Source organism: Ambystoma mexicanum, chromosome 10, assembly GCF_040938575.1.
Source record: "Ambystoma mexicanum isolate Mex_15411 chromosome 10, UKY_AmexF1_1, whole genome shotgun sequence".
Taxonomy (NCBI): domain Eukaryota; kingdom Metazoa; phylum Chordata; class Amphibia; order Caudata; family Ambystomatidae; genus Ambystoma; species Ambystoma mexicanum.
In genome coordinates, this window is record NC_090932.1 from 16,256,315 (window position 1) to 16,280,166 (window position 23,852).

Genomic DNA, 23,852 nt, shown 5'->3' on the forward strand with positions numbered 1-23,852 from the left:
GAGGCGGTGTTGCACTAGTGTCTCGTATTCATCTTCCTCTAATCGTACAACTGCCATACCCACATGTTTCTCTCCTGTCTCCATATCTATTGATGCTGACCCGTCTACGAAATACACCTCTCCCTCGTTCAGGGCATTCTCAAAAATCACTTGATCCTGACCTTCGTCACCTGTGAATGTAGCGCAGTTGTGGTTTTGCATGTCCTCTACGGTGCACGCCTCTGTGATGAATGTGGCTGGGTTCACTGTTTTACATCTTACTATGTGGATGTTTGCGCTGGACAGTATTATTTCATATGCTGTGGCGCGTTGTGTTGTCAAGGTGCTCTTTGATCGCTCTAATATTGCAAAGAGTGAGTGTTCCACAAACAGTGTCACAGGACAGCCCATCACTATCGTGGCACTTTTCTCAATCGCGAACGCGGCTGCAGCTAGAGATTGCTCGCACGCGAAATGACCTTGCATTACTGCGTCTAGGGTGCCACTATAGTAAGCCAGTGGTTTGTGCCCTAACGATGTCTTTTGTGTCAATACTGCTGTCATCAGTGTTCCTTTGCAGTGTGAAAATAAGAAGAATTCGCGCCCATAGTCTGGATTTGCCAGTACTGGAGCGCTTGATATCAGTTCTTTTAGTGAGTCAAATGCTGTGTTCATCTCTTCTGTCCATTCTATGTGTTTGTTTTCCTGCTGTGCCTCTTTTAGTGCCTGTAACAAGGGCCTTGTGTATGCTGCATAATCCAATATCCATGCTCGGCAATAGTTGCACATACCCAGAAATTTCTATTCTTCCTTGTATTGCTATTTGCCCCTCCTCTCCTTCCTCTCCCTCCCTCATGAGTGGGAGTCCTGCTACCGCTGCTGCAACCTTCACTAGTTTTGATTGTACCAACTTTGCCTCGTCTGCCAACCTTTTCTGTGCTACTTCCCTCTCTCTCTCTTTGATCCTTTTGCAATGGTGCACTATTATACTTTGGATCTCTGGCCACCCCTTCGCCTCAACGCCCGCTATCTTATCGAGTGCCTTCTGCACCTCTTTTGGGAGCCCTCTCTTAATGATGAAATAAAATAGAGATGTGGATTGGTGCCAGGGCGTGCCCGTTTCCGCTCTCCACATCTCCTGCACCCGGAGAATGTAATCCATAGCATCCTCCCCGTCATTCATTGTACATTGCATTACTGACTGTAAATCAGGGGTATCTGGGAATGTCTCCCGCAGCGCGTCCCACACCCTTGCTCGTACTGTATTAAAGGAAGCCCCATCATGACGATCATAATCTAACGTCACGGCCGGGAAACCAGCCTTAGCCCATACTCTGTCCGCTTGATCTCCTACTGCGGTTACTAGTAGGCTTTTCACATCGCCTACTGCCAATGGTATGCCGGCGGTATGTTTCTCAAATGCATATATCCACTTGCTCGCCCCTCCTGACAGCTGGGGCAATAATTTCATTAAATTAGCCTTATCCATCTGAGCCCATGGTATATAGTTTGGTCTCCCCCCCCCTCTGTGTATCAATGGAAGTTGTAACTTCCCTTTTGCAGTTGCACCCTCCCTTTCCTTAGTCGCTGCTGACTCCAGTGACGCCATCTTCCCCACCCTATTTCTTAGTCGTCCCATCCATTCGTCGTCTATAGTCCCTAGTGAACATGCACCGTCCACTTCCTCGCTTTCCCCTCCCACTGCCATACTCAACCTATCACTGTCATCCAACCCTCCTCTGACATCACATAACAAGTCCTCTCTGATCCCTCTCTCTCGTGATACATCACCAATGCTCCCTTCTACTGCTCCTACCTCTATTATTCGTGTCGGCTCTTCCTCAATCCTGAACAGTATTTCCCCCTTTTTCCATCCTTCCTCAATCTGTCTACCTTCGCTCGACGCTCTAGACGTGCGTCCTGATTGGGTGGGGGCACACGCTGTGCGCTCACATATGTCTTTTATCCTTGAGAGTTCATCCCTTGCCACAGTAAGCCTCGACTCTAAGTCACTCGTTAGCTTCTCTATATCCACCCTCTGTGTGCTTCCCTGGGCGCGCTCTCTGGTGCTTTCGTATGGCGGGGGGGCTGTTGGTCTTTGTGGTGTACCAGTTGTGGGGGGAGGCACATACGTAGGGTCGCTGTATCCTGCTGCGGGGGCTGGTTTAGGTAATATCGGGTACAAACTAATCACCTCCGCAGGTTGTGCTGTACTTAGCTGTTCCTTTTCCTCTCTTGGAATCATCAATGGATTATCTGTGGTGGAAGGTAGATCAATATTTGGTGCCGGAGCTTTGGGTGGGGGTACCTCCTCAAACAATCTCCAGAGGTCTAATATCTCCTTCCTATTTTGCCATTGTTTCCCCTTATACTTGAGGCTAATGCATGTTCGTACCATATCAAGAACGCTTTTGTCAAAAGACCCTCCCTCGGGCCAAATCTGGGGCAGACCCTCCCCCTTCAATTCTGTTACCCATTGATCGTGATATTTATTTATTCGTTCAGCGTATCCCGGTAAGCTCTTACAAATATGTGACAAGGGAGTTTCGGCCCCCATCCTCTAAATCACTCTCACAGCCGTGTCCACCTTCTTTACGTTTAGTTAGGTGTAGATCTATGTATGTATACCCTTATGGCACAGACAAGAGCGGACGTCTCAAATATTATCACCCAAGTTTGTTCACTGCGCAAATCCTTTCGCACTCACCATAGCTCATCTCCTTCCCATTCCCATACACTCTCATATGATTCCGCTTACACTGATCAAGTACTAGTTATGGTCAACACTCTCTGGCGCCACCTCGCGGTCAACCGATCGTCTCCAACACTCACACGGTGCGCGCACCCATCACAATGCCTTTCCACTCACACTTCTTCTTATTTCCTCCCTTTCCTCCCTGGCCAGCTGTCCCTATTTTTCTACTAAGGTTGCTATGTTCACGTCTGTACGTGCCATTACTTAGTCCCTACTCCTCAAAATGTGCTCCCTATTTTATAGTCCTTCTACAAGTATATTTATCTTATATCCTTTTCGCTTTCTTCCCCTGCCCCGTGGAATGGAAAAAAGAAATAGAGAGAGTAGCAATCACTAAAAAATATTCCCGGTGTCTCCTTTTGCCAGACACCAATAACTTATTTCTTACTTCTTCATATATTCCCAGTACTAGTTTAGATAGCACTATGCGGCGCCGCCTTCCACCCCCTTTCGGAGCTAGGTTTCCGTCACTTCTACCACTTCACTTATTTCTTACTCCTAATGGCCATATGCAAAGAAAAGATAAAGAAAGTTTCAAGACCCGTCTTTAGTAGACCCCCGTTATTCTTCTCCTCTACCTGTCCCCGTTCTCCTGTTCACCGTTTCCCCTCCCTTCCCCTTTACGATCGCTCGCACTCAGTACTCACGTGCCCGTCTTGAACCGATAGTCTCCGAAACTGGGTCCGTCCAGGCGGTGTCACCGGTAACTCAACGGTCAGCCCCTGGCTCCGGCGAGCGGCACTCAAAGGGGATTTTTTTCCAATCGGGATCCCGTACCCTTTCTCATTGAGTGCGCACTTCTTATTGTGCCGGTCGCCGTTGGCGGGCGGCCTCCCGGAGCCGGCTCACCGTGCGTATCCCTTCTCGACCGGAGATTCTCGTGCCACAAGGGGGTCGTTAGAAAGGAGTTAGGAAAAATAATTTGGAGATATCACGCTATCGGGGTCACCACTGAAAGGAAGCGCCCCCAATTTCAGCACGATCCTCCCCGCAATGAGAGACAATAAGGGACTCTCCCGTAGTGGGAATAAGGCCAAGACAGAGTGCGGGTGAGCGTAAGTGGGAGTTTATCCAAAGAATAGGGCATGCAAAGAACTCTGCAACCTCCGAGAGCGCTCTGTCTGACAATAGCAAAGACAGGCGTATTTCTAATACAAAAAACGTCATCAGAACCTACACACTATAGGGGGCACAAGTTAATTGGGATTGGGTGGCGTCGACTAACTATAGGTGTTGCTGCAGCGTGGTTGGTCTTGGCGTGAGGACGTCACTGGTCAGCCTCGTGGGTTGGGCCTGGCAGGCCAGCTTGAGGTCATCCGAGCGGTGTTGGTATGCTGGGGCAGCCTGTGACAAAGATGAATACCTCTCCTGACTCGTTTGCCCTAGGCCATGCACACTGCAGTTATTCAAGAAACGACATCTAAGTTCATCAATAAATCGCTCGGCAGTTTGTCTTATACAATAAACGCAACGCATGAGGAATGCACCTCTTGAGAGGTCCGGTGATTGTCGGTTAGGGTGAGATTTACCTGTGTCCTATTGACCGGTATTTTAGGTCGAGGGGCTGAGTTTTGGGGCCTGAGCCGACTGGTACATGCCTGTCTGTCGCGTTAGAAGTTATTATATAAATGGGTCTCTGTGTCTTGTCCCAGTGATGGGGGTCGTTCTTGGGGTGGTCTAGGGGGGAGGGTTGTGGACTTTACGAGAGGGTGCTGGTAGATCAGTGGATTCAAAACGTGGGTTTATTACCGTGCTGTAAATAACGCAGGTGGTGGGCTGTGGCCTTGGGTGCGGTGCCGGGGCCTCTGACTCTCTGAAGCGGCTCCAGCTTGGTTGGGGGAGGTGAGGGAGTGCGGCACAGGCCTTAGCTTCCTTATCTGGCAGGCTTGGCAGGGTGGGAGGAAGAATGGCCTTGCATATACTCACAAAGGTTTTTTCCTCGTGCGTTGCTAACTTTTAAATGCAGAACTTTTATAACGTTCCGCCTTATTTTGATGTTATTTAAACACACATATATATTTCCATTTCGTTACACATTTCTTTAATACAGTCGGTCCGAGTACCTTTTCGTTACCTAACATTATATTTACTACATGATGTGATTATTTTATGTACATTAAACGTTACACGAGGTCGTTCTAGGTTATGGCCTACAGAAATTGATGCTCGCTGCTTTAGGTAATTAAGAAAACATATATGAGTAAGTAAAGGCTATACATTTGGTCGACATCTTTCTCTGTGGTTGTAGCAGCACTAGTCCAGACCTAGGGTGGTATCATGTAACGTTACATCTTTATGGTTAATTCACAGTTTACATGATCTGTTTAAACCGAGGTAGTTCGTTAATACCAATACTTGAATTATTTTCTACTTTCTTCAGATAGTGATGCTTCAGCTTTTTTCCCGTCACCCCGGCCTCGCGGACCAGGTCATGCAGGGTGCGATATTACATTGTGGATGAGAATAATGTTACAGTGTTAGCATCTCGGGTTAGCTCATATCCGACTTTCTCATGGGAACGCGCTCGCAGCGGATCTACCAGGGCTACTGCGGCGGCAGAGATGCATGAAAGGTCCTCCAAAGGTGGGGGCCTCGTTACAGTGTGCTGAACTCACGCCATGTTTGCTAAACAAGATGGCTTCTAGGCCTAACTGAATTTGGGTATATGCAGGGAACGGATATGTGTGGGCAATGTCGTCGGCGGGTGACCCCTCCTCCACCTGGGCCCGGGTGGCATGAGGGGACGGCCACCGAGTCATGGTCCTCACCTGGGGAGAAGGCTGCAGGTGAGGAGGGCCTCGCGGCCAGTCCTCCCCTACATCAGACTCTAGGTTCCAAGAGGTGGCCCATATGCGGACTCCACCTCACGGCTGAGTGCCTATGCTGTACTCAGACACTAGCATCCAAGAGGCAGCCCAGATGCTATATCCACCTCACTGCTGAGTGCCTCATGCTGTACTCAGACTCTAGGTTCTAAGAGGTGGCCCGGATGCTGACTCCACCTCACTGCTGAGTGCCTCATGCTGTACTCAGACACTAGTATCCAAGAGGCAGCCCAGATGCTGACTCCACCTCACGGCTGAGTGGCCTGTGCTGTACTCAGACTCTAGGTTCCAAGAGGCGGCCCGGATGCTGACTCCACCTCACGGCTGAGTGCCTCATGCTGTACTCAGACACTAGTATCCAAGAGGCAGCCCAGATGCAATATCCACCTCACGGCTGAGTGCCCTGTGCTGTACTCAGACTCTAGGTTCCAAGAGGCGGCCCATATGCGGACTCCACCTCACGGCTGAGTGCCTATGCTGTACTCAGACACTAGTATCCAAGAGGCAGCCCAGATGCTATATCCACCTCACTGCTGAGTGCCTCATGCTGTACTCAGACATTAGGTTCTAAGAGGCAGCCCAGATGCTGACTCCACCTCACGGCTGAGTGCCCTGTGCTGTACTCAGACTCTAGGTTCCAAGAGGCAGCCCATATGCGGACTCCACCTCACGGCTGAGTGCCTATGCTGTACTCAGACACTAGTATCCAAGAGGCAGCCCAGATGCTATATCCACCTCACTGCTGAGTGCCTCATGCTGTACTCAGACATTAGGTTCTAAGAGGCAGCCCAGATGCTGACTCCACCTCACGGCTGAGTGCCCTGTGCTGTACTCAGACTCTAGGTTCCAAGAGGGCCCGGATGCTGACTCCACCTCACGGCTGAGTGTCCTGTGCTGTACTCAGACAGTAGCATCCAAGAGGCGGCCCGGATGCTGACTCCACCTCACGGCTGAGTGCCCTGTGCTGTACTCAGACTCTAGGTTCCAAGAGGCAGCCCATATGCGGACTCCACCTCACGGCTGAGTGCCTATGCTGTACTCAGACACTAGTATCCAAGAGGCAGCCCAGATGCTATATCCACCTCACTGCTGAGTGCCTCATGCTGTACTCAGACATTAGGTTCTAAGAGGCAGCCCAGATGCTGACTCCACCTCACGGCTGAGTGCCCTGTGCTGTACTCAGACTCTAGGTTCCAAGAGGGCCCGGATGCTGACTCCACCTCACGGCTGAGTGTCCTGTGCTGTACTCAGACAGTAGCATCCAAGAGGCGGCCCGGATGCTGACTCCACCTCACGGCTGAGTGCCCTGTGCTGTACTCAGGCTCTAGGTTCCAAGAGGCAGCCCAGATGCTGACTCCACCTCACGGCTGAGTGCCTCATGCTGTACTCAGAGGCGCCCGGATGCTTGCTCCACCTCACGGCTGAGTGCCCTGTGCTGTACTCAGAGGCGCCCGGTTGCTTGCTCCACCTCACGGCTGAGTGCCCTGTGCTGTACTCAGAGGCAGCCCGGATGCTGCCTCCACCTCACGGCTGAGCGCCCTGTGCTGTACTCAGAGGCAGCCCGGATGCTTGCTCCACCTCACGGCTGAGCGCCCTGTGCTGTACTCAGAGGGAGCCCGGATGCTTGCTCCACCTCACGGCTGAGCGCCCTGTGCTGTACTCAGAGGCGCCCGGTTGCTTGCTCCACCTCACGGCTGAGTGCCCTGTGCTGTACTCAGAGGCGCCCGGTTGCTTGCTCCACCTCACGGCTGAGCGCCCTGTGCTGTACTCAGAGGCGCCCGGTTGCTTGCTCCACCTCACGGCTGAGTGCCCTGTGCTGTACTGAGACTCTAGGTTCCAAGAGGGCCCGGATGCTGACTCCACCTCACGGCTGAGTGTCCTGTGCTGTACTCAGACAGTAGCATCCAAGAGGCGGCCCGGATGCTGACTCCACCTCACGGCTGAGTGCCCTGTGCTGTACTCAGGCTCTAGGTTCCAAGAGGCAGCCCAGATGCTGACTCCACCTCACGGCTGAGTGCCTCATGCTGTACTCAGAGGCGCCCGGATGCTTGCTCCACCTCACGGCTGAGTGCCCTGTGCTGTACTCAGAGGCGCCCGGTTGCTTGCTCCACCTCACGGCTGAGTGCCCTGTGCTGTACTCAGAGGCAGCCCGGATGCTGCCTCCACCTCACGGCTGAGCGCCCTGTGCTGTACTCAGAGGCAGCCCGGATGCTTGCTCCACCTCACGGCTGAGCGCCCTGTGCTGTACTCAGAGGGAGCCCGGATGCTTGCTCCACCTCACGGCTGAGCGCCCTGTGCTGTACTCAGAGGCGCCCGGTTGCTTGCTCCACCTCACGGCTGAGTGCCCTGTGCTGTACTCAGAGGCGCCCGGTTTCTTGCTCCACCTCACGGCTGAGCGCCCTGTGCTGTACTCAGAGGCGCCCGGTTGCTTGCTCCACCTCACGGCTGAGCGCCCTGTGCTGTACTCAGAGGCAGCCCGGATGCTGCCTCCACCTCACGGCTGAGCGCCCTGTGCTGTACTCAGAGGCAGCCCGGATGCTTGCTCCACCTCACGGCTGAGCGCCCTGTGCTGTACTCAGAGGGAGCCCGGATGCTTGCTCCACCTCACGGCTGAGCGCCCTGTGCTGTACTCAGAGGCGCCCGGTTGCTTGCTCCACCTCACGGCTGAGTGCCCTGTGCTGTACTCAGAGGCGCCCGGTTGCTTGCTCCACCTCACGGCTGAGCGCCCTGTGCTGTACTCAGAGGCGCCCGGTTGCTTGCTCCACCTCACGGCTGAGTGCCCTGTGCTGTACTGAGACTCTAGGTTCCAAGAGGGCCCGGATGCTGACTCCACCTCACGGCTGAGTGTCCTGTGCTGTACTCAGACAGTAGCATCCAAGAGGCGGCCCGGATGCTGACTCCACCTCACGGCTGAGTGCCCTGTGCTGTACTCAGGCTCTAGGTTCCAAGAGGCAGCCCAGATGCTGACTCCACCTCACGGCTGAGTGCCTCATGCTGTACTCAGAGGCGCCCGGATGCTTGCTCCACCTCACGGCTGAGTGCCCTGTGCTGTACTCAGAGGCGGCCGGTTGCTTGCTCCACCTCACGGCTGAGTGCCCTGTGCTGTACTCAGAGGCAGCCCGGATGCTGCCTCCACCTCACGGCTGAGCGCCCTGTGCTGTACTCAGAGGCAGCCCGGATGCTTGCTCCACCTCACGGCTGAGCGCCCTGTGCTGTACTCAGAGGGAGCCCGGATGCTTGCTCCACCTCACGGCTGAGCGCCCTGTGCTGTACTCAGAGGCGCCCGGTTGCTTGCTCCACCTCACGGCTGAGTGCCCTGTGCTGTACTCAGAGGCGCCCGGTTGCTTGCTCCACCTCACGGCTGAGCGCCCTGTGCTGTACTCAGAGGCGCCCGGTTGCTTGCTCCACCTCACGGCTGAGCGCCCTGTGCTGTACTCAGAGGCGCCCGGTTGCTTGCTCTGCTGGAATAAAGAAGATGATTTTTCACTGAATAAATGAAACCTGATTTTCAGTCACTTATGCCTGATTAAGTTACCTCCACTTATGCCTGGCTTGTTATGAGCATGTGCAATGTACGCAGGTGCAAAATGCGATCGAGAGTTCTTTTCTATCTCTATTTCTTTACATCCCCCTCTCTCGCTCTCTTTCTTTCTCTCGCACGCACCCACTCACTCCCTCGCTTTCTATCTGTTCATAAAGAATGTTGCATATGCGGTATTCCCTAGTAAGAGCTTTTTTGCATAAAAAGGGGCAGAGCTGAACACATTGTGGTCAAGCTTTGCTCTTGTATCCAGGTTGGACTCTGCAGTGGTGGCTATCCTGTGGCACTCCGGATGTGTGGACTTTAGAACTCCCATCAGCCTTTGCCAGCACAGTCAATGGTGAGGGATCATGGGAGTCCTGGTCTAAACCATCTGGAGGCTGCAGGTTATGCTCCATGCATCAAGGGCATGTCAATGCTGTGAATGCACAGACTAGCCACAGGGAAATATATACACACTTGAATATGAGACCTACATTAGTGATTTGCGAGATTTTAAAAATGAGATTGCAATTTACTGAAATTCCATTGCCTTATCCTTGGATATCTCTGTTTAAGGTAATAGCATACGGAGACCACGTTTTGTAAATATTTACGTATTAGTCCTGTTGGTCAGAATTATGCTTAATTCAATCAATAATCTGGTTAGCTACTGCGACAAAACATGTTTCACACTCTGTGCCCTCATCAGGACTCATAACGAAATCATTTAAATTCTTTGTCAAACAGATGCACTGTTTTTGGTTAAATATCCCAAGCATATCAATGAGCCTAAATTCTGCTATATGCTATGGCAATGACACAAAGAGAAAAGTATTTTAAAATAATTTTGTGAAAAAGTATTTATTTTTCTTCTTGTCAAACAGAATGATGTTTATGTGGAATATCAACTAGATTACTATTCATGTATTTTACAAACATACTCAGCATTGTTTTTAATATCAACAATTGGAGTGTGTGCTGCTCTTGTGACCTGCCTCATGGAGTCTCCAGTTTGCTTTGGGTAATGTGCAAAATGTGGCCTCCATTTTTGATAGAAATAGATGAGTTACTTGCATTATAGTTCAGTGGTCTAATTTGTGTGTAATTGAAATAGTCTGTAAAGTTTTCAGAACATTGTGTTTTTTACTGTTCATTTCGAAAATTGTGTCTCATTCTTACAAGTCATTTTTAGATAAAATATTATATCATTTATTTCTCAATTTTCGAATGCTGTAAAATAAGAACATGCAAAATGAATTTGCTTAAGAGGAATCCATTGTTTGTCTCTTAAGCAAACTTGCTGTCAGTCAAGAACATTTTACTTTGGTTAATTTATTTGACTGGTATGGTGTTTTCAAATATGCGCCTTGAAGCACCATTTGGCTGTCTAGGCTCATTATAAATACCCAGTTAATTCATTAATTAAGTACTATGGCATATACTGTATGGAATGTGTCTATTAAAGAACCTAATTTGGGGTTGTTTAATAGCTGGAGTCTGCAACCTTTATCCTGCCAGATGTTTTAGACTGCAACCCCCATGAACTCTAGCCAGCATAGTCAATGGTGAGGGGTCATGGAAGTCATAGTTCAAAATATCTGGATATCTGCAATTTTCAGAGCCCTGTTTTGTATGATCGATGCACATGCCCTAGTTTCAGGGGGATGTCCTCAAAGCCTAGAGGAAATAGATCTGTCTTGATTTAATGATAAGGATTTTAGCCTGAATTTCTGCAGGTGGCTTTTTGTTTTGGTAACTTAAACTTTCTGTCTCCAGTTGTCCTTAGCTGGATGCCTTGCCCCTGCACGTCTCTGGTTGCAGGGATCACACCAGCCCTTCCATGTATCTCAAACTTGTCTCTCCTTCTCCCTTCACTTTGGAGGCCTATAGCTCCCATGTTATCCCTCATGCCATCTCTATGTTAATGGCAATCAAGCATGTGCAAGCTAAATATATGAATGCTTTGCATATTGCGTTCCAGCTACGGCAAAAGATATAAGCATTGAGATATGTATGCATGTCCATCCTCTGCCTGAGTGAGTCATAGCATGTGCTTTGTACCTATTTGGAATAAGCTAGTGCATGTCCATGTAACTTCATGAATGTATAAATATGTACTCACGTATAAACGCGGCTATGTTGGGATGTCAGAGATAATGTCATTGATTTCTGGCCATACAGTCATTCGACTTTCTCGATCAATGTCATTTCCATGTCGTGCAAATCATCGATTGGGTATGGCCTGAATGGCTGTCTGAGAGAATAGTGTTTTTCACACCTGCAATATTTCGCTGACCCTGGTGATGGGCTTAAGAGTGAGGCACATCTGTCATTTCTTTGCCTTCATGTTGAGAGTCGTGTGGGGTCATGAGCGTCATATGTGTCCCTTCCATCTACAATCCCCCCTCTGGTCGACGAGTCGACCCCACCTTCTGCACGACTCTCCCTGTTTATTTTCATTTTCGGTAGCCATACCTTAGTTATTCCGCCTAGATGTCCATAGTATTTTGCATGATCATCCAGGCTCAATGTCACATAACTGCAGTCTCTGTCAGTGTTGCACCAAACCCATTTTCCCCAAAAGTCATGGCTGTTGTATGGCTATTGCATCAAAGTCTTCTTGGTTGTCTTCCTACGCTGTGTGATGATTGATGCCACAAACTGTCAGCAACACTAATACCAAGGCTGCAGCTAGTACTTGCAGTCCATTGGCCTTCCATTTTGGTATTCATGACAATATATATGTGTGACAAATCAACTTCCGGGGCACTAGTGGTCCGGGGATGAATATCGGTTTCGAAACCATCAATCAACCCCACACCTTTAGTACACCAGAAGGGATCCAAATAGATTGGCATACAAGTGAATTAAAAGACCTCCTTGTCAAATGTTGTTAATGTGGACGGGATGGCAGGCTTATCTCCACAGGTCGTCGACCGTTGGTTAGTTGCAACACAGAGAAAATACAATTATTACCCAATGATAAAAGGAACTGTCCAGTCAAGTTTGTATACAAATATCTACTTTATTATTACTACAATAAACAGTTCTAGCACACTACAAATACGACCCCCCTATAAAGGAACACAGAGGACAGATAGTTCAGACAGTTTCACAAAGGAAAAGGGATGCACTCTGGATACTGACAGGAGGGTGGTTGGAAAAGTAATTAGTCTTACAGTTCAATGTTATTCTGGGTCGTAACTGTCTCTAGGGGCCTTTGGAGAGGGACCAGGGGGGCAGAACCACAATGTATCTGGTGCTGAAGAATTTCTTCGTGCTCGACAGTGTTGCGGCGGGTCTAGGGCACTTTGCAGCCCTTGAGACAGAGTTAGTGACGGGAGACAGCTGCGGGTACCAGGAAGGAGGCAGTTCGGCAAGCAAGGCTGGACGGACGCCTGAAGGCTGTCCGGTGCGGTAGCTCAGGGCCAAGAATCATTGTCTCTGTGCTGGTTGGAGAATCTGAAATGCTGGTCGAGGTTTCTCTGGCAGCTCTGGTGACTGCGGCATGACAACAGTTAGAGGTGCAGCCGGATGCAGTTTGAGCACTCAAATGTCTCGATAATGTCCTTAAAAGATGGACGCTGTGATTCCAAAAGTCTCTCCCCACTGGGCTGCATCAATCAGCACATCAAGCAAGCTTTTAGGGTGATTCAAAGCACCAACAATATGTGAACAAAGAGCTCTTCAAGCATCAGAGAAAAAGAAACCAACCAACAGGAGACCTGCAAGGCAAAGGAGCGACCGAGCAACAGCAGACCCCATGACACGCCAGCGGGCCGGGATACAGACACGCAGCAGCGAGGAGACAGACACATCTCCGTGAATGCAGGCATCTCAGGCCCCCCCCCAGTGAGGCGTTGCGAGCCAGGATAACCAGAGAATCGGCAGCGGAGGGCAGCCAGAGAAAGCAACATCCACGGTAATGCTGCATTGGGATGAGTGTGAGAACTAGGACCAGCCCAAGCAAACAGACGGACCTGCGAGTCTGCATTGTGGCAAGAAAGGAGCGGCTGGAGCCAGAAGTAGTATCCGGACATTCCCCTCCAGCCCCCCAAGCTATACCAACAGCGCAAAGTGAAAAATAGCAGCCTGTGGCAGGGAAAAATAGAGGTTCTGGCCAGTGGCCTCCCTCCCCCTGGACGTGACCAGAGCAAAGAGGAAGAGCTCGACACCACAGATCCCACAGATAGGACAACGGAGGTGCCAGAAGAGCTCAACGTGGTAAACTGCACAGAGCATCGCAGGACCCGACGTAGACCCAGCAGCCACCAGAGACGGATTGCAGCCCCGGAGGGCTAGGAAACAAAGGACGAACCACACTGAGAAGAAAACAACGAAAGTAGACACAGCGGCCATGTTTGACCACTACTACGCAGTGAGTACACCGCGCACCAAGGAAGCGTGCCAGCATCAGCTATTAGCAGGCCCCGACTTAAGTCACAAACACAAGACAAATAAATAGAACAGTACAGTGGGAATATCCCACATAAGCACAGGGGCAATATAAGCAAGTACGAACCGTGGGCCCACACACCCGCTGCACACTTGGGGGTGAAGAGCCTATATGCAAGGCGATATAGCAAAGGCCCACCCACGGGCCACATCCATCAACACCAGCGACCGTTCCTCAGCTAAAAGGGAACCAACTAATAGCGCCGGGGCGAAAACAGCACGGCCCGGGCAACATCAATACAATAACACACGGAGCCCCAGGGCAAGAGAGACCAAACAAGGTGGGGACCTGTGCAGCGGGCTGTAAAGAGTGGCCAGTACACCTGCAACTGGGCCTCCAAAGCCATAAGGCAATATAGAACCCTACAAGGACTAAAGAACAGTATTCAACAATCAGTTAATTACCCAGAGGGTGGTTTTCAAGGGAAGACGGCTTAATCTTGAAGAGGCTTATCCGGTGGGACATATGCCACCAGCGAAAGGATCCAGCAGAACAGGATCCAGAAGGGAAACCACCCTCCTCAGCCAAAAGGGGACGGATACCGATTCCAACCCACAAGATATATATAACCCACGACAACAAGGGGACATGACACTGATCCAGTGAGGTCTCACAACACGCAGGGGAAACAGAGAAAGGGAGACCTACCGGACACACAATTGTAGGGACCAAGTATGTAAACAAGGATCTGAGCGCAATAGAAAGAGAACAGTGACAGGAACAACACACCAGCATTGATGTCAAAATCTAGAGCAAAAACCATGACCCCAGCTCAGTCCCCCCCCAAAGAAAACAGAACAGAAGCTTGAAACAACTTTGGTGTGCGGACGATACAACCATGACAAGAAAAGGGGAACTTGCAAGAGATACACACGACGCAGAACAACAAAACATGGAGGATAATTCAATGACCAAAGCAGACATGTAAAACTGCTTCAAGGAATTGCAGAGTCAATTTTTACTCTCCATCCAGGAACAATTCCAGACGCTAAAAGAAGACATGAAACAGTCGCTCTAGGAGGTAAAGACAGATATTGCAAAGCTGGAAGAGAGGACTGACACACTTGAAAAGGTAGTTCAACAGGTGGAAGAGGACACATGGAAATCAGACGGGATGCTCGAACAGCTGGCTCGTATCTCCAATAACTGAGAACTCCAATGTGAGGACTTGGAAAATAGATTGAGAAGATCAAACATCAGAATGAATAACTTACCGAGGATAAAGATCTACAGGGAGCAGTCATTCAACTCTTTGCAGAAATACTAGCAGAGGACACGGAACCACAGATAAAAGTAGACAGACTGCATCGTGTGGGACCCAAAAGATCAACCGATCTGGGGACTAGACCAAGGGATGTACTGGCAGTCATATCTCTCAGAATCCTCACCTGATGACACTGATCTGTCGTTCTTTCGTGTAGACTTATCTTTCTCCTTCTTCCCTTTGACCTTGTCCCAAAGACGGTCCGTAATGAGGTAGGGCCTATCCTCTCCGGCCGCCACCACAACCTCCTGAGTTTAGAAAAGAAGGATTGCTGTGGCGGTTGGGGGGAATTGTCCTGGATAGAGAGAAAAGTACAGTGGCACAAAAACCCTCACTGGATGGAGACTTGACTGATGTTGAATCCTCAGGTAAGCAGAGAAACCGGAATGACGGTATATCCTTAGTGATGTGTCCTTGAATGGAATCCAGTAAAGTAAAGGACCATGGAATGGGATGTGGAATATAAGGATTGTTCAGATGGTAAGCACAGGGCAAATGACGTGGAGGATGCAGAAGGCTGATGCGAGGAGAGGGACAGCAAGGGAGTAAGGAGGCTAGGTAAGGAGTGCTCCAAGGCAAAGACAAACAAAGAAGAGCGTAGTCACAGAGAAAGACTGTGAAGGCAACGTGGAGCACTGGAGAGGCTGGCTAAAGGGAAGCACCAGCACAGAGATTGCTGAGTGGTAAATGCAGACCTCGAGAGGGAACGCGTGCACTGAAAGTGCAGTGTTGTGGACACGGCAGAGGACACGGCAGACCAGAGAAAACCGGGCACAGCACGGAGGAGTGAGCCGGGCAGGGGCAGCCCGCCGCAGAGCAAGCACAGGGGAAAAAGAAGGAACATACGGTGCAGCACAGAAAGGAGCAGGAAAGGGAGTAGTGAGGGGGGGGAATTTTTGCTACAAATGTAAAGAGTGGCTTAGCGTGCAGAGGGTTGCAATGCACCTAATGTCTGGATCATGTTGGCTATAAGCCTTCTCTTCTTTCCGGCGGTGGCCATTTTAGGAAATACTATAACGCTGCTGCTAACAATGTGATGGCACGATGTAGCGTAGCGCATGAACACACGGGAAGCTTGGGGCCAGCGCTGCCACATGGACCACCAAGGGGTTGTGACAGTATGCCTCCATTTTACCCATTCCGGCCCCGGTTTCCCATGGAATCACCAGTGGTACTGTCAGACCAGACGAGGAGCGTGTAAATTTGAAACTGGCTACCAGGTGCATTCCTGTTTGGAATAACCTTTCCAGGGACTGAGATACTGCAAAGACCCTCTGTAATACCTGGAGTCACAGATCATATCAACCTTGTACTCCGCAGTTTCCCTGGGTGGAGGAGGAGTACGTGTCTTGAGAGTCAGCTGATACTTGTCAGACTTGTGCTCCTTGAGAAGGGACGAATGGAATACAGGGTGTATCCAGTTCCTAGAAACAGGAAGTTTGAGGCGGAATGTCACAGGATTGATCTTCTCAATGATGACAAAAGGGCCTACATATCGATGAGAGAACTTTGTTGGGTGAATCCACTGGGGAAGAAAACGGGTGGACAACCAGATCTTATCTCCAAGTTTCCATGTAGGATTGTTCCTTCTGTGTAGGTCAACATAATTCTTGTTTCTTTCCTTGGATTGCAACAGATGTGAGTAGGCAGAGTTGTGGTTATCGTGTATGAGCTTGAGATAGTCACTAACCGCAGGTACATTTGTGGGAGGACTCACTGCCAACGGAAATTATATGGGATGATATCCGGAATGGCAGAAAAATGAGCTCATGGAAGTAGCGGTATTAACCGTGTTGTTGTAAGAGTATACTGCCAGAGGACTCAGATCTGACCATGAATGTTGAGTGTGAGAGGAGAAACACCTAAGGTGTTGTTCTAGGGTCTGATTTAGCCTCTCTGTTTGTCTGTTTGTTTGTGGTTGAAATCTGCAGAAAGAGCCCTGTCAATATCCAAGGATGTGCAAAGGGCTTTCCAGAACTTGGAAGTGAATTGTGAACCCTGATCTGTGGTGATAGACACTGGCAGACCGTGGAGGCGGTAGATGTCTCTAAGAAAATCAGAATGGAGCTGTAGGTGTGCCAGGAAGGGGAGCAAAGTGTGCCATCTTTGTAAATGCATTCACGGTCACCATGATGGTAGTGTTTCCTTCACGAAGGCGGTAAATCCACAATAAAGTCTGTAGATATGTGATTCCAAGGAGATAAGGGTACTGGACATCTCCCTCAGAGCGAGCGCCCTCCTTTGCATCAGTTCAGGGACTGCCTTGCGTATCGTGAGGTTGCTGAGTAGCAGAGGATGAACATGCCGCGAGATTCAGCTTGATGCAAGGGAGCTGCTAATCTTCACTAGCTCCACCCAAATCCTGCCTCCAAAAGAACAACAACCACTGACTACAATTACTATCCCATACATGAATCACCCCGTGGCGTACACGTGCCAAGATCTGCTTTATGGTCAGTTCAGTGTTTGGATGTCCCCGTAAACATCTACAAAAGGAGTGAATATGACACGTGATTTTGTCAAAGGGCCTTCCAGTGAACATGCCAACTAGTTTTAGTTCTGTGAAAGGGGGTAGCAGAGTTCATGATTCCAAGAGTTAGGTGGTGAATTACAAACCACACACCACTTCAGCTTTCATCACAAAAAAACATGTTTTAGTACTTCAGTCATTAAAACATTTACATAAGTTACATAATTTCTAACCATACCTCAGCATATTATTAATTTCCATGAGAACTAGCTCTCCAAACTGGGAGGTTGTGGCACGAATTCGTTTGATCTAACATAACAGGTAAAAACACCAATGGAGTTATCACACAGTGTTTCATTTAGAAAGTGAAGCCGATTCTGCTCAGGCACAGTGTTTAGTTCTAGCAGTCATCAGTGCCTGGGTCTAGCAGTCATCAGTGATTGGTTCTAGCAGTCATTAGTGTGTGGTTCTAGCAGTCATCAGTGTTTGGCTCTAGCAGTCATCATTGTGTGGTTCTAGCAGTCATTGGTGTGTGGTTCTAGCAGTCATCAGTGGTTGGTTCTAGCAGTCATAAGTGATTGGTTCTAGCACTCATCAGTTATTGACTCTGGCAGTCATTGGTGTGTGGTTCTAGCAGTCATCAGTGTTTGGCACTAGCAGTCATCAGTGTGTGGTTCTAGCAGTCATCAGTTTTTGGCTCTAGCAGTCATTGGTGTGTGGTTCTAGCAGTCATCAGTGTTTGGCTCTAGCAGTCATCGGTGTGTGGTTCTAGCAGTCATCAGTGTTTGGCTTTAGCAGTCATTGGTGTTTGTTTTTAGCAGTCATCAGTGTTTGGCTCTAGCAGTCATCGGTCTGTGGTTCTAGCAGTCATCAGTGTTTGGCTTTAGCAGTCATTGGTGTTTGTCAGTGTTTGGCTCTAGCAGTCATCGGTGTGTGGTTCTAGCAGTCATCAGTGTTTGGCTTTAGCAGTCATTGGTGTTTGTTTTTAGCAGTCATCAGTGTTTGTCTCTAGCAGTCATCGGTGTGTGGTTCTAGCAGTCATCAGTGTTTGGCTATAGCAGTCATCAGTGTGTGGTTCTAGAAGTCATCAGTGTTTGGCTCTAGCAGTCACTGGTGTGTGGTTCTAGCAGTCATCAGTGTTTGGCTCTAGCAGTCATTGGTGTTTGGTTTTAGCAGTCATCAGTGTTTGTCTCTAGCAGTCATCGGTGTGTGGTTCTAGCAGTCATCAGTGTTTGGCTATAGCAGTCATCAGTGTGTGGTTCTAGAAGTCATCAGTGTTTGGCTCTAGCAGTCACTGGTGTGTGGTTCTAGCAGTCATCAGTGTTTGGCTTTAGCAGTCATTGGTGTTTGTTTTTAGCAGTCATCAGTGTTTGGCTCTAGCAGTCATCGGTCTGTGGTTCTAGCAGTCATCAGTGTTTGGTTCTAGCAGTCATTGGTGTTTGTTTTTAGCAGTCATCAGTGTTTGGCTCTAGCAGTCATCGGTGTGTGGTTCTAGCAGTCATCAGTGTTTGGTTCTAGCAATCATTGGTGTTTGGTTTTAGCAGTCATCAGTGTTTGGCTCTAGCAGTCATCGGTGTGTGGTTCTAGCAGTCATGGTTCTAGCAGTCATCAGTGTTTGGTTCTAGCAGTCAACAGTGTTTGGCTCTAGCAATCATTGGTGTTTGGTTTTAGCAGTCATCAGTGTTTGGCTCTAGCAGTCATCGGTGTGTGATTCTAGCAGTCATCAGTGTTTGGCTTCAGCAGTCATTGGTGTTTGTTATTAGCAGGCATCAGTGTTTGGCTCTAGCAGTCATCGGTGTGTGGTTCTAGCAGTCATCAGTGTTTGGCTTTAGCAGTCATTGGTGTTTGTTTTTAGCAGTCATCAGTGTTTGGCTCTAGCAGTCATCGGTGTGTGGTTCTAGCAGTCATCGGTGTGTGGTTCTAGCAGTCATCAGTGTTTGGTTCTAGCAGTCATCAGTGTTTGGTTTTAGCGGGATGATGACCCTCTCCACCCAAGCCCACTCCACCTCCAGCACAGTAGAAAACCTTGGATGCACTTTGACTCACAACTGACACTATCACATCACATCAACTCAGTGACAAAAACCTGCTGCCTACACTCATGCATTCTCCAGTGCATGTTTGCCTCCCTGACATTTCCACACAGAGTTGCTGTGATTTTGGCCATCATCCTCTCATGCTTACACTATGCTAACACCATAAACCTGGGGGCCCCCATATCACAACCTAGAAAGCTCCAACGGGCATAAAACACTGTAGCAAGGCTCCTTCTTGCCGCAAGTTCTAGAGAACACATCACACCCACCCTTTGTGTTCTTCACTGGCTGCAGATTGGGCAAAGATCCACCTTCAAGGCAATGTGCATCACACACCCAGCACTGCACAACACAGGACCAGAATATCTGCAACACAAACTCACACCCTACAGGCCCACCAGAAACCTGAGATCTGACACAGCTCTCCTCCTTGTCAAATCAACCATAACAGGGGGATCTTCTTTCTCAGTCGAAGCTCCTACCATCTGGAACTCCATTTCACACCTTCTACATAGAGGATCGCATTGTTGTTCCGGAAGGCTCTCAAGACCTGGCTCTCCCCCTCCGCAACCTGACTGATCTATTCCACATCCTGGGTGAACTATCCTCCCCAGACAGGAAGGTGGAGGCACCTGATGAGTCACCCGAGGAGACAACAAGGTGGTCCCCAATCCGTACAGAAACAATTCCAGTCAAACCACATGTTACTAGCTGCATACGTTCATGGTAAATAGATATCAGCCTTGATTCACTGGTACGTATAGCACTCCACCACAATGGAACATAGCTGTATCCCTCCTGGGGCACAAGCACCCACCCGCTTGCATCTGCAATAACCACTACTCGGCTTCACAACACCCATCACCACTGCCAATCGAATACAGCTGAATCCAATGAAATAATTGGATCCAGCTGGGCACATAATCAGTCTCCTTGACTCGCATACTCTCCTGCCTTTCACAGCACCCATTCAATATCCAGGTCTGCATGGGGTCGATATAATGGACTTAACCACCCCTACCTACCGTTGAGCTGGCTAAAAAAGTGCACACGCATTCTAGAATCACCCCTCAAATCACACATCTCCGACCTCCAAGGGCATTTACCCCACAGCACTAGGCGCTTTACAAATGCCATATAAATTACATTAAATAACTTTACTATTTCCATGCTCTGCTACGTTTAGTAAAGGGTATTTGTCCCTTTAATATTTATAGGACTGTGTAGCGAGCTGTATGGCCAGGGTGCTGCATGCAGCTTAGTGGAGTGTGGGTGGTGGCAGAGGTTTGCGGATTCTTGTAGGCGGTACGGGGGGGATGGGAGAGACTTAAGTGGGTTCGAGGAGGAGATGAAGCCTGTCACACCAGCTATCCAGGACGAACAATGTCAGCCGTGGTAAAGGCTCAGGAGACCAGCATGAAATGTGCGAGTTCCCTGACTGATTAGGGCCATGTGTTGTGCGCCTCCTGAGTGCTAATGTATTTGGGTTTATCAGTGATACAGAAAAGTAAACAAATGACAAGTTGGCGCATTACACAACATTTGTGACCTATCATATGCAGACGCATCACCTAGAGATGATAACTACGTGTGTGTGTGTGTGTGTGTGCGCGCGCGTGCGTGCGTGCTTCTGTTTGGGAGATTCCAAGTTTCCAAAACCCATCGTAACTGTGTGCTGTGCCTCACGCATGCATGAGTTATTGTATCACACATCCCACGTGTCTAGCGCATCATCCAGAATCTCCAGGTTCTTCAGCAATATTCCCCGCCAGTGATAGGTTTACTTGTATTTTTCTCTCAGGGAAGAAGTTGAGTCGGAGCTGGAATTTCTTGGACTCCTTGTGATGGAGAATAAAGTGAAGGCTGCGACCAAGCCGGCCTTGCAAGAGCTGAACACCGCGCAGATCCGCACCGTCATGATCACAGGTATGTGATGCGGAAATGCATTAAATGTGCTGCTGCCGCCCTTGTGCATTCATTGGGGGAAGAGTACCGCAGTGGGCTATTACTCATGCTCTGCATTCACCATGGGCATACATATGTGTGCCAGGACCTGGCAGTGAATGCCAGCCTGCTGAAGACTGTTAGAGGTATTTTGTGGTATTTTTGGTGAGCCTGTTGGGGTATTTTGTGGTATTTTGGTGAGCTGTCTGTATTGTTCTTATACTGGGATCCCAAACAGTAAGCCAAGACCGGACCTGGTGCTCCTAAATCACGATTTCATCATCATATGGTATTTTATCAACAATACCATTTTGGTGGTAATTCAGAATACACTTGCGGAGACACCTTAATGCTGGTATTCATATAAACAGCCCCTGAGATGGACCCAATTCACAGTGACCAGTTTTGTTTTGTATTTTACCGCATGTGGTTAAAATTCAGAGCTTTAGTTAAAATGCGAAGTCTCTTTTCCTACAGGACCCACACTTTAATAGTAGAAACCGGTCAGATGGAAAAGTGGGCTGAGTTGCTGGTGTGGACATGTATATATGTGTAGCGTTTTATAGCACCCAAACCTAGCTGGATAGCAACAAAGCGCTGTACAAGGAGGAGAGGTGATGTACAATATAATGATTGCACTAATTACAAGAGAAGACCAAATAGATTGGAAAGACATTATTTGCAGCCTTTCTTCATCCTATAGGACTCTCACTGTTTCTCCCCCTGGAATCTCTCTACTCACTAGATTACATCTGGCTTGCTAGATGACTCCATGTCAGGAGGACACAATGTTCCAGTTCTGGATATTCACGGCTCCATCAATTGCCTGATGGGAGTGAACTAAAGTCAAAGCAAAGCCGAGGAGTGGAGTAGGGCGTCCCTTATGACTTGGAGTCATCTGGCAAACCCCAGAGTACACCAACCAATTATTAGTGTTAGTGTCCTAACCACATAATTCAATGAGTCAAATTATATTGGACATAAAAAAATCATGTTGAACAATCTGACTGCTCCTAAAATAGCTGTCCCACGCAAGGGGTCAAACGCCAACAGACCTCAAACACCCAGAAATCAGGAGGGTAGGAGTCTACCAACAAGGAGAAGAGGTGGGCGCCAGGACTAGAGGCCAATCAGTGATAGAGGAATTCGGGAGCAAACTGTGGGATGCTGTCAAGGTCAGTATTTCCCTAGGTACCTTTATACACTGGAATAGAAACCATATTAAAACCCCAAAGAGAGACTTACAACATCAGAATACAAAATGCCATATCTGGCTCAAAAGAGCTACTCACCATCCTCAGGGAGTTGGAGACTCCCGTTCCACCTACAGATTCCTGCACAAAAGATGCTTCTTGGTGTGCCAATATCCAGAAACCCTTAATGGACAAATTAGCCCTGTTGCAATCCAAAATAGAAGCCAAAAAGCGAAGTCTGACTCTGAACACCAACTTTAGCAAGCCTCATGGCCCACCGTCTATACCGTACCACCTATTCTAATTTTCCTCAGTCTGTACTAAGGAGGTAGAAGACATCATAGCCAGCCTAAAACCTTCTAGATGTCAGGTGGATATCTGCCTAGCTACTGTCATAAAGGATGGAGCAAACGAGTTCACTCCATTCATTACTTCTCTGATTACCGCATCCTTTGAAACCTGCACACTCCCAAACAATCTCAGGGAGGCATGGGTCATGCCTTTTCTCCAAAAACCAAACCTTGATCCCAATACCCCAACCAACTACAGACCCATAACTACAGTATCGTTCCTCCTAAAAATCCTTGATAGAGCGGCATACCTCCAAATTTAAAACCACCTAGAAGATAACAACCTCCTAGGTCTGCGTCAATCAGGATTCAGGCCAAGACATGGCACTGACACAGCCCTCCTCAATCTAAAAATCCAAATGGATGAATCTAAAGATAAAGGAAATCTGTCCCTCCTCCTTCTGCTCGACCTCTCAGCAGCTTTTGATTCAGTCAACCATAATATCCTCACCAGACATCTGACTACAGCGGCCTCTTTCTCCCTAAATTCCATGGCCTGTATTCAATCCTTCTAAGCGAACAGGACTATGAGGGTTTTCACACCTACCGCCTCAGCCGAAACAGTACCAATCCTCTGTGGAGTCCCACAGGGCTCCTGTGAATCTCCCACTTTATACACCACCTATACGAAGCTCCTGTACGACCACCTAGATGACTTGGGTATCACCTACACTAACTAGGCAGATGACACCCAAGTCCTCATCACCTTTACGGGATGCTATGACAAAGATGCTAAAATGCTGAATGAAATCTATCTTCACATTCAGGCGTGGATGGCTACCCATGGCCTCTGCCTGAATGACAAGACCGAGCTACTCCTTATAGTCTCACAGTCCCTACTAAACATGCTGGATACCCTGTACAAGTCTTTCAACATTGATGGGAACATCATCAAAGTCTCTAGCAAGGTCAAAACTCTAGGCATCTACTTAGACTGTACCCTTTCCCTCACAAGGCAAGTCAATGCATCTGCCTCAGCAACAGCGTACACTTCTAAGTTGATTAATGCCTGCAAACCCTTCCTATCTACCAACAGTTGCATTGCTCTAGCCAGAGC

The 23,852-nt window shown here is 48.8% G+C and overlaps 1 protein-coding gene across 2 annotated transcripts in view; it reads left to right on the forward strand.

Moving 5' to 3' along the window:
* The window catches only part of LOC138491105 (probable cation-transporting ATPase 13A4), an 891,483-nt gene that overhangs the window by 413,641 nt on the left and 453,990 nt on the right, over positions 1–23,852 (forward strand). For both annotated transcript variants that reach the window (XM_069617424.1, XM_069617425.1), the window contains one exon: positions 21,110–21,234. In XM_069617424.1, the coding sequence (XP_069473525.1) occupies positions 21,110–21,234 (125 nt within the window). The remainder of the gene's footprint in view (positions 1–21,109; positions 21,235–23,852) is intronic.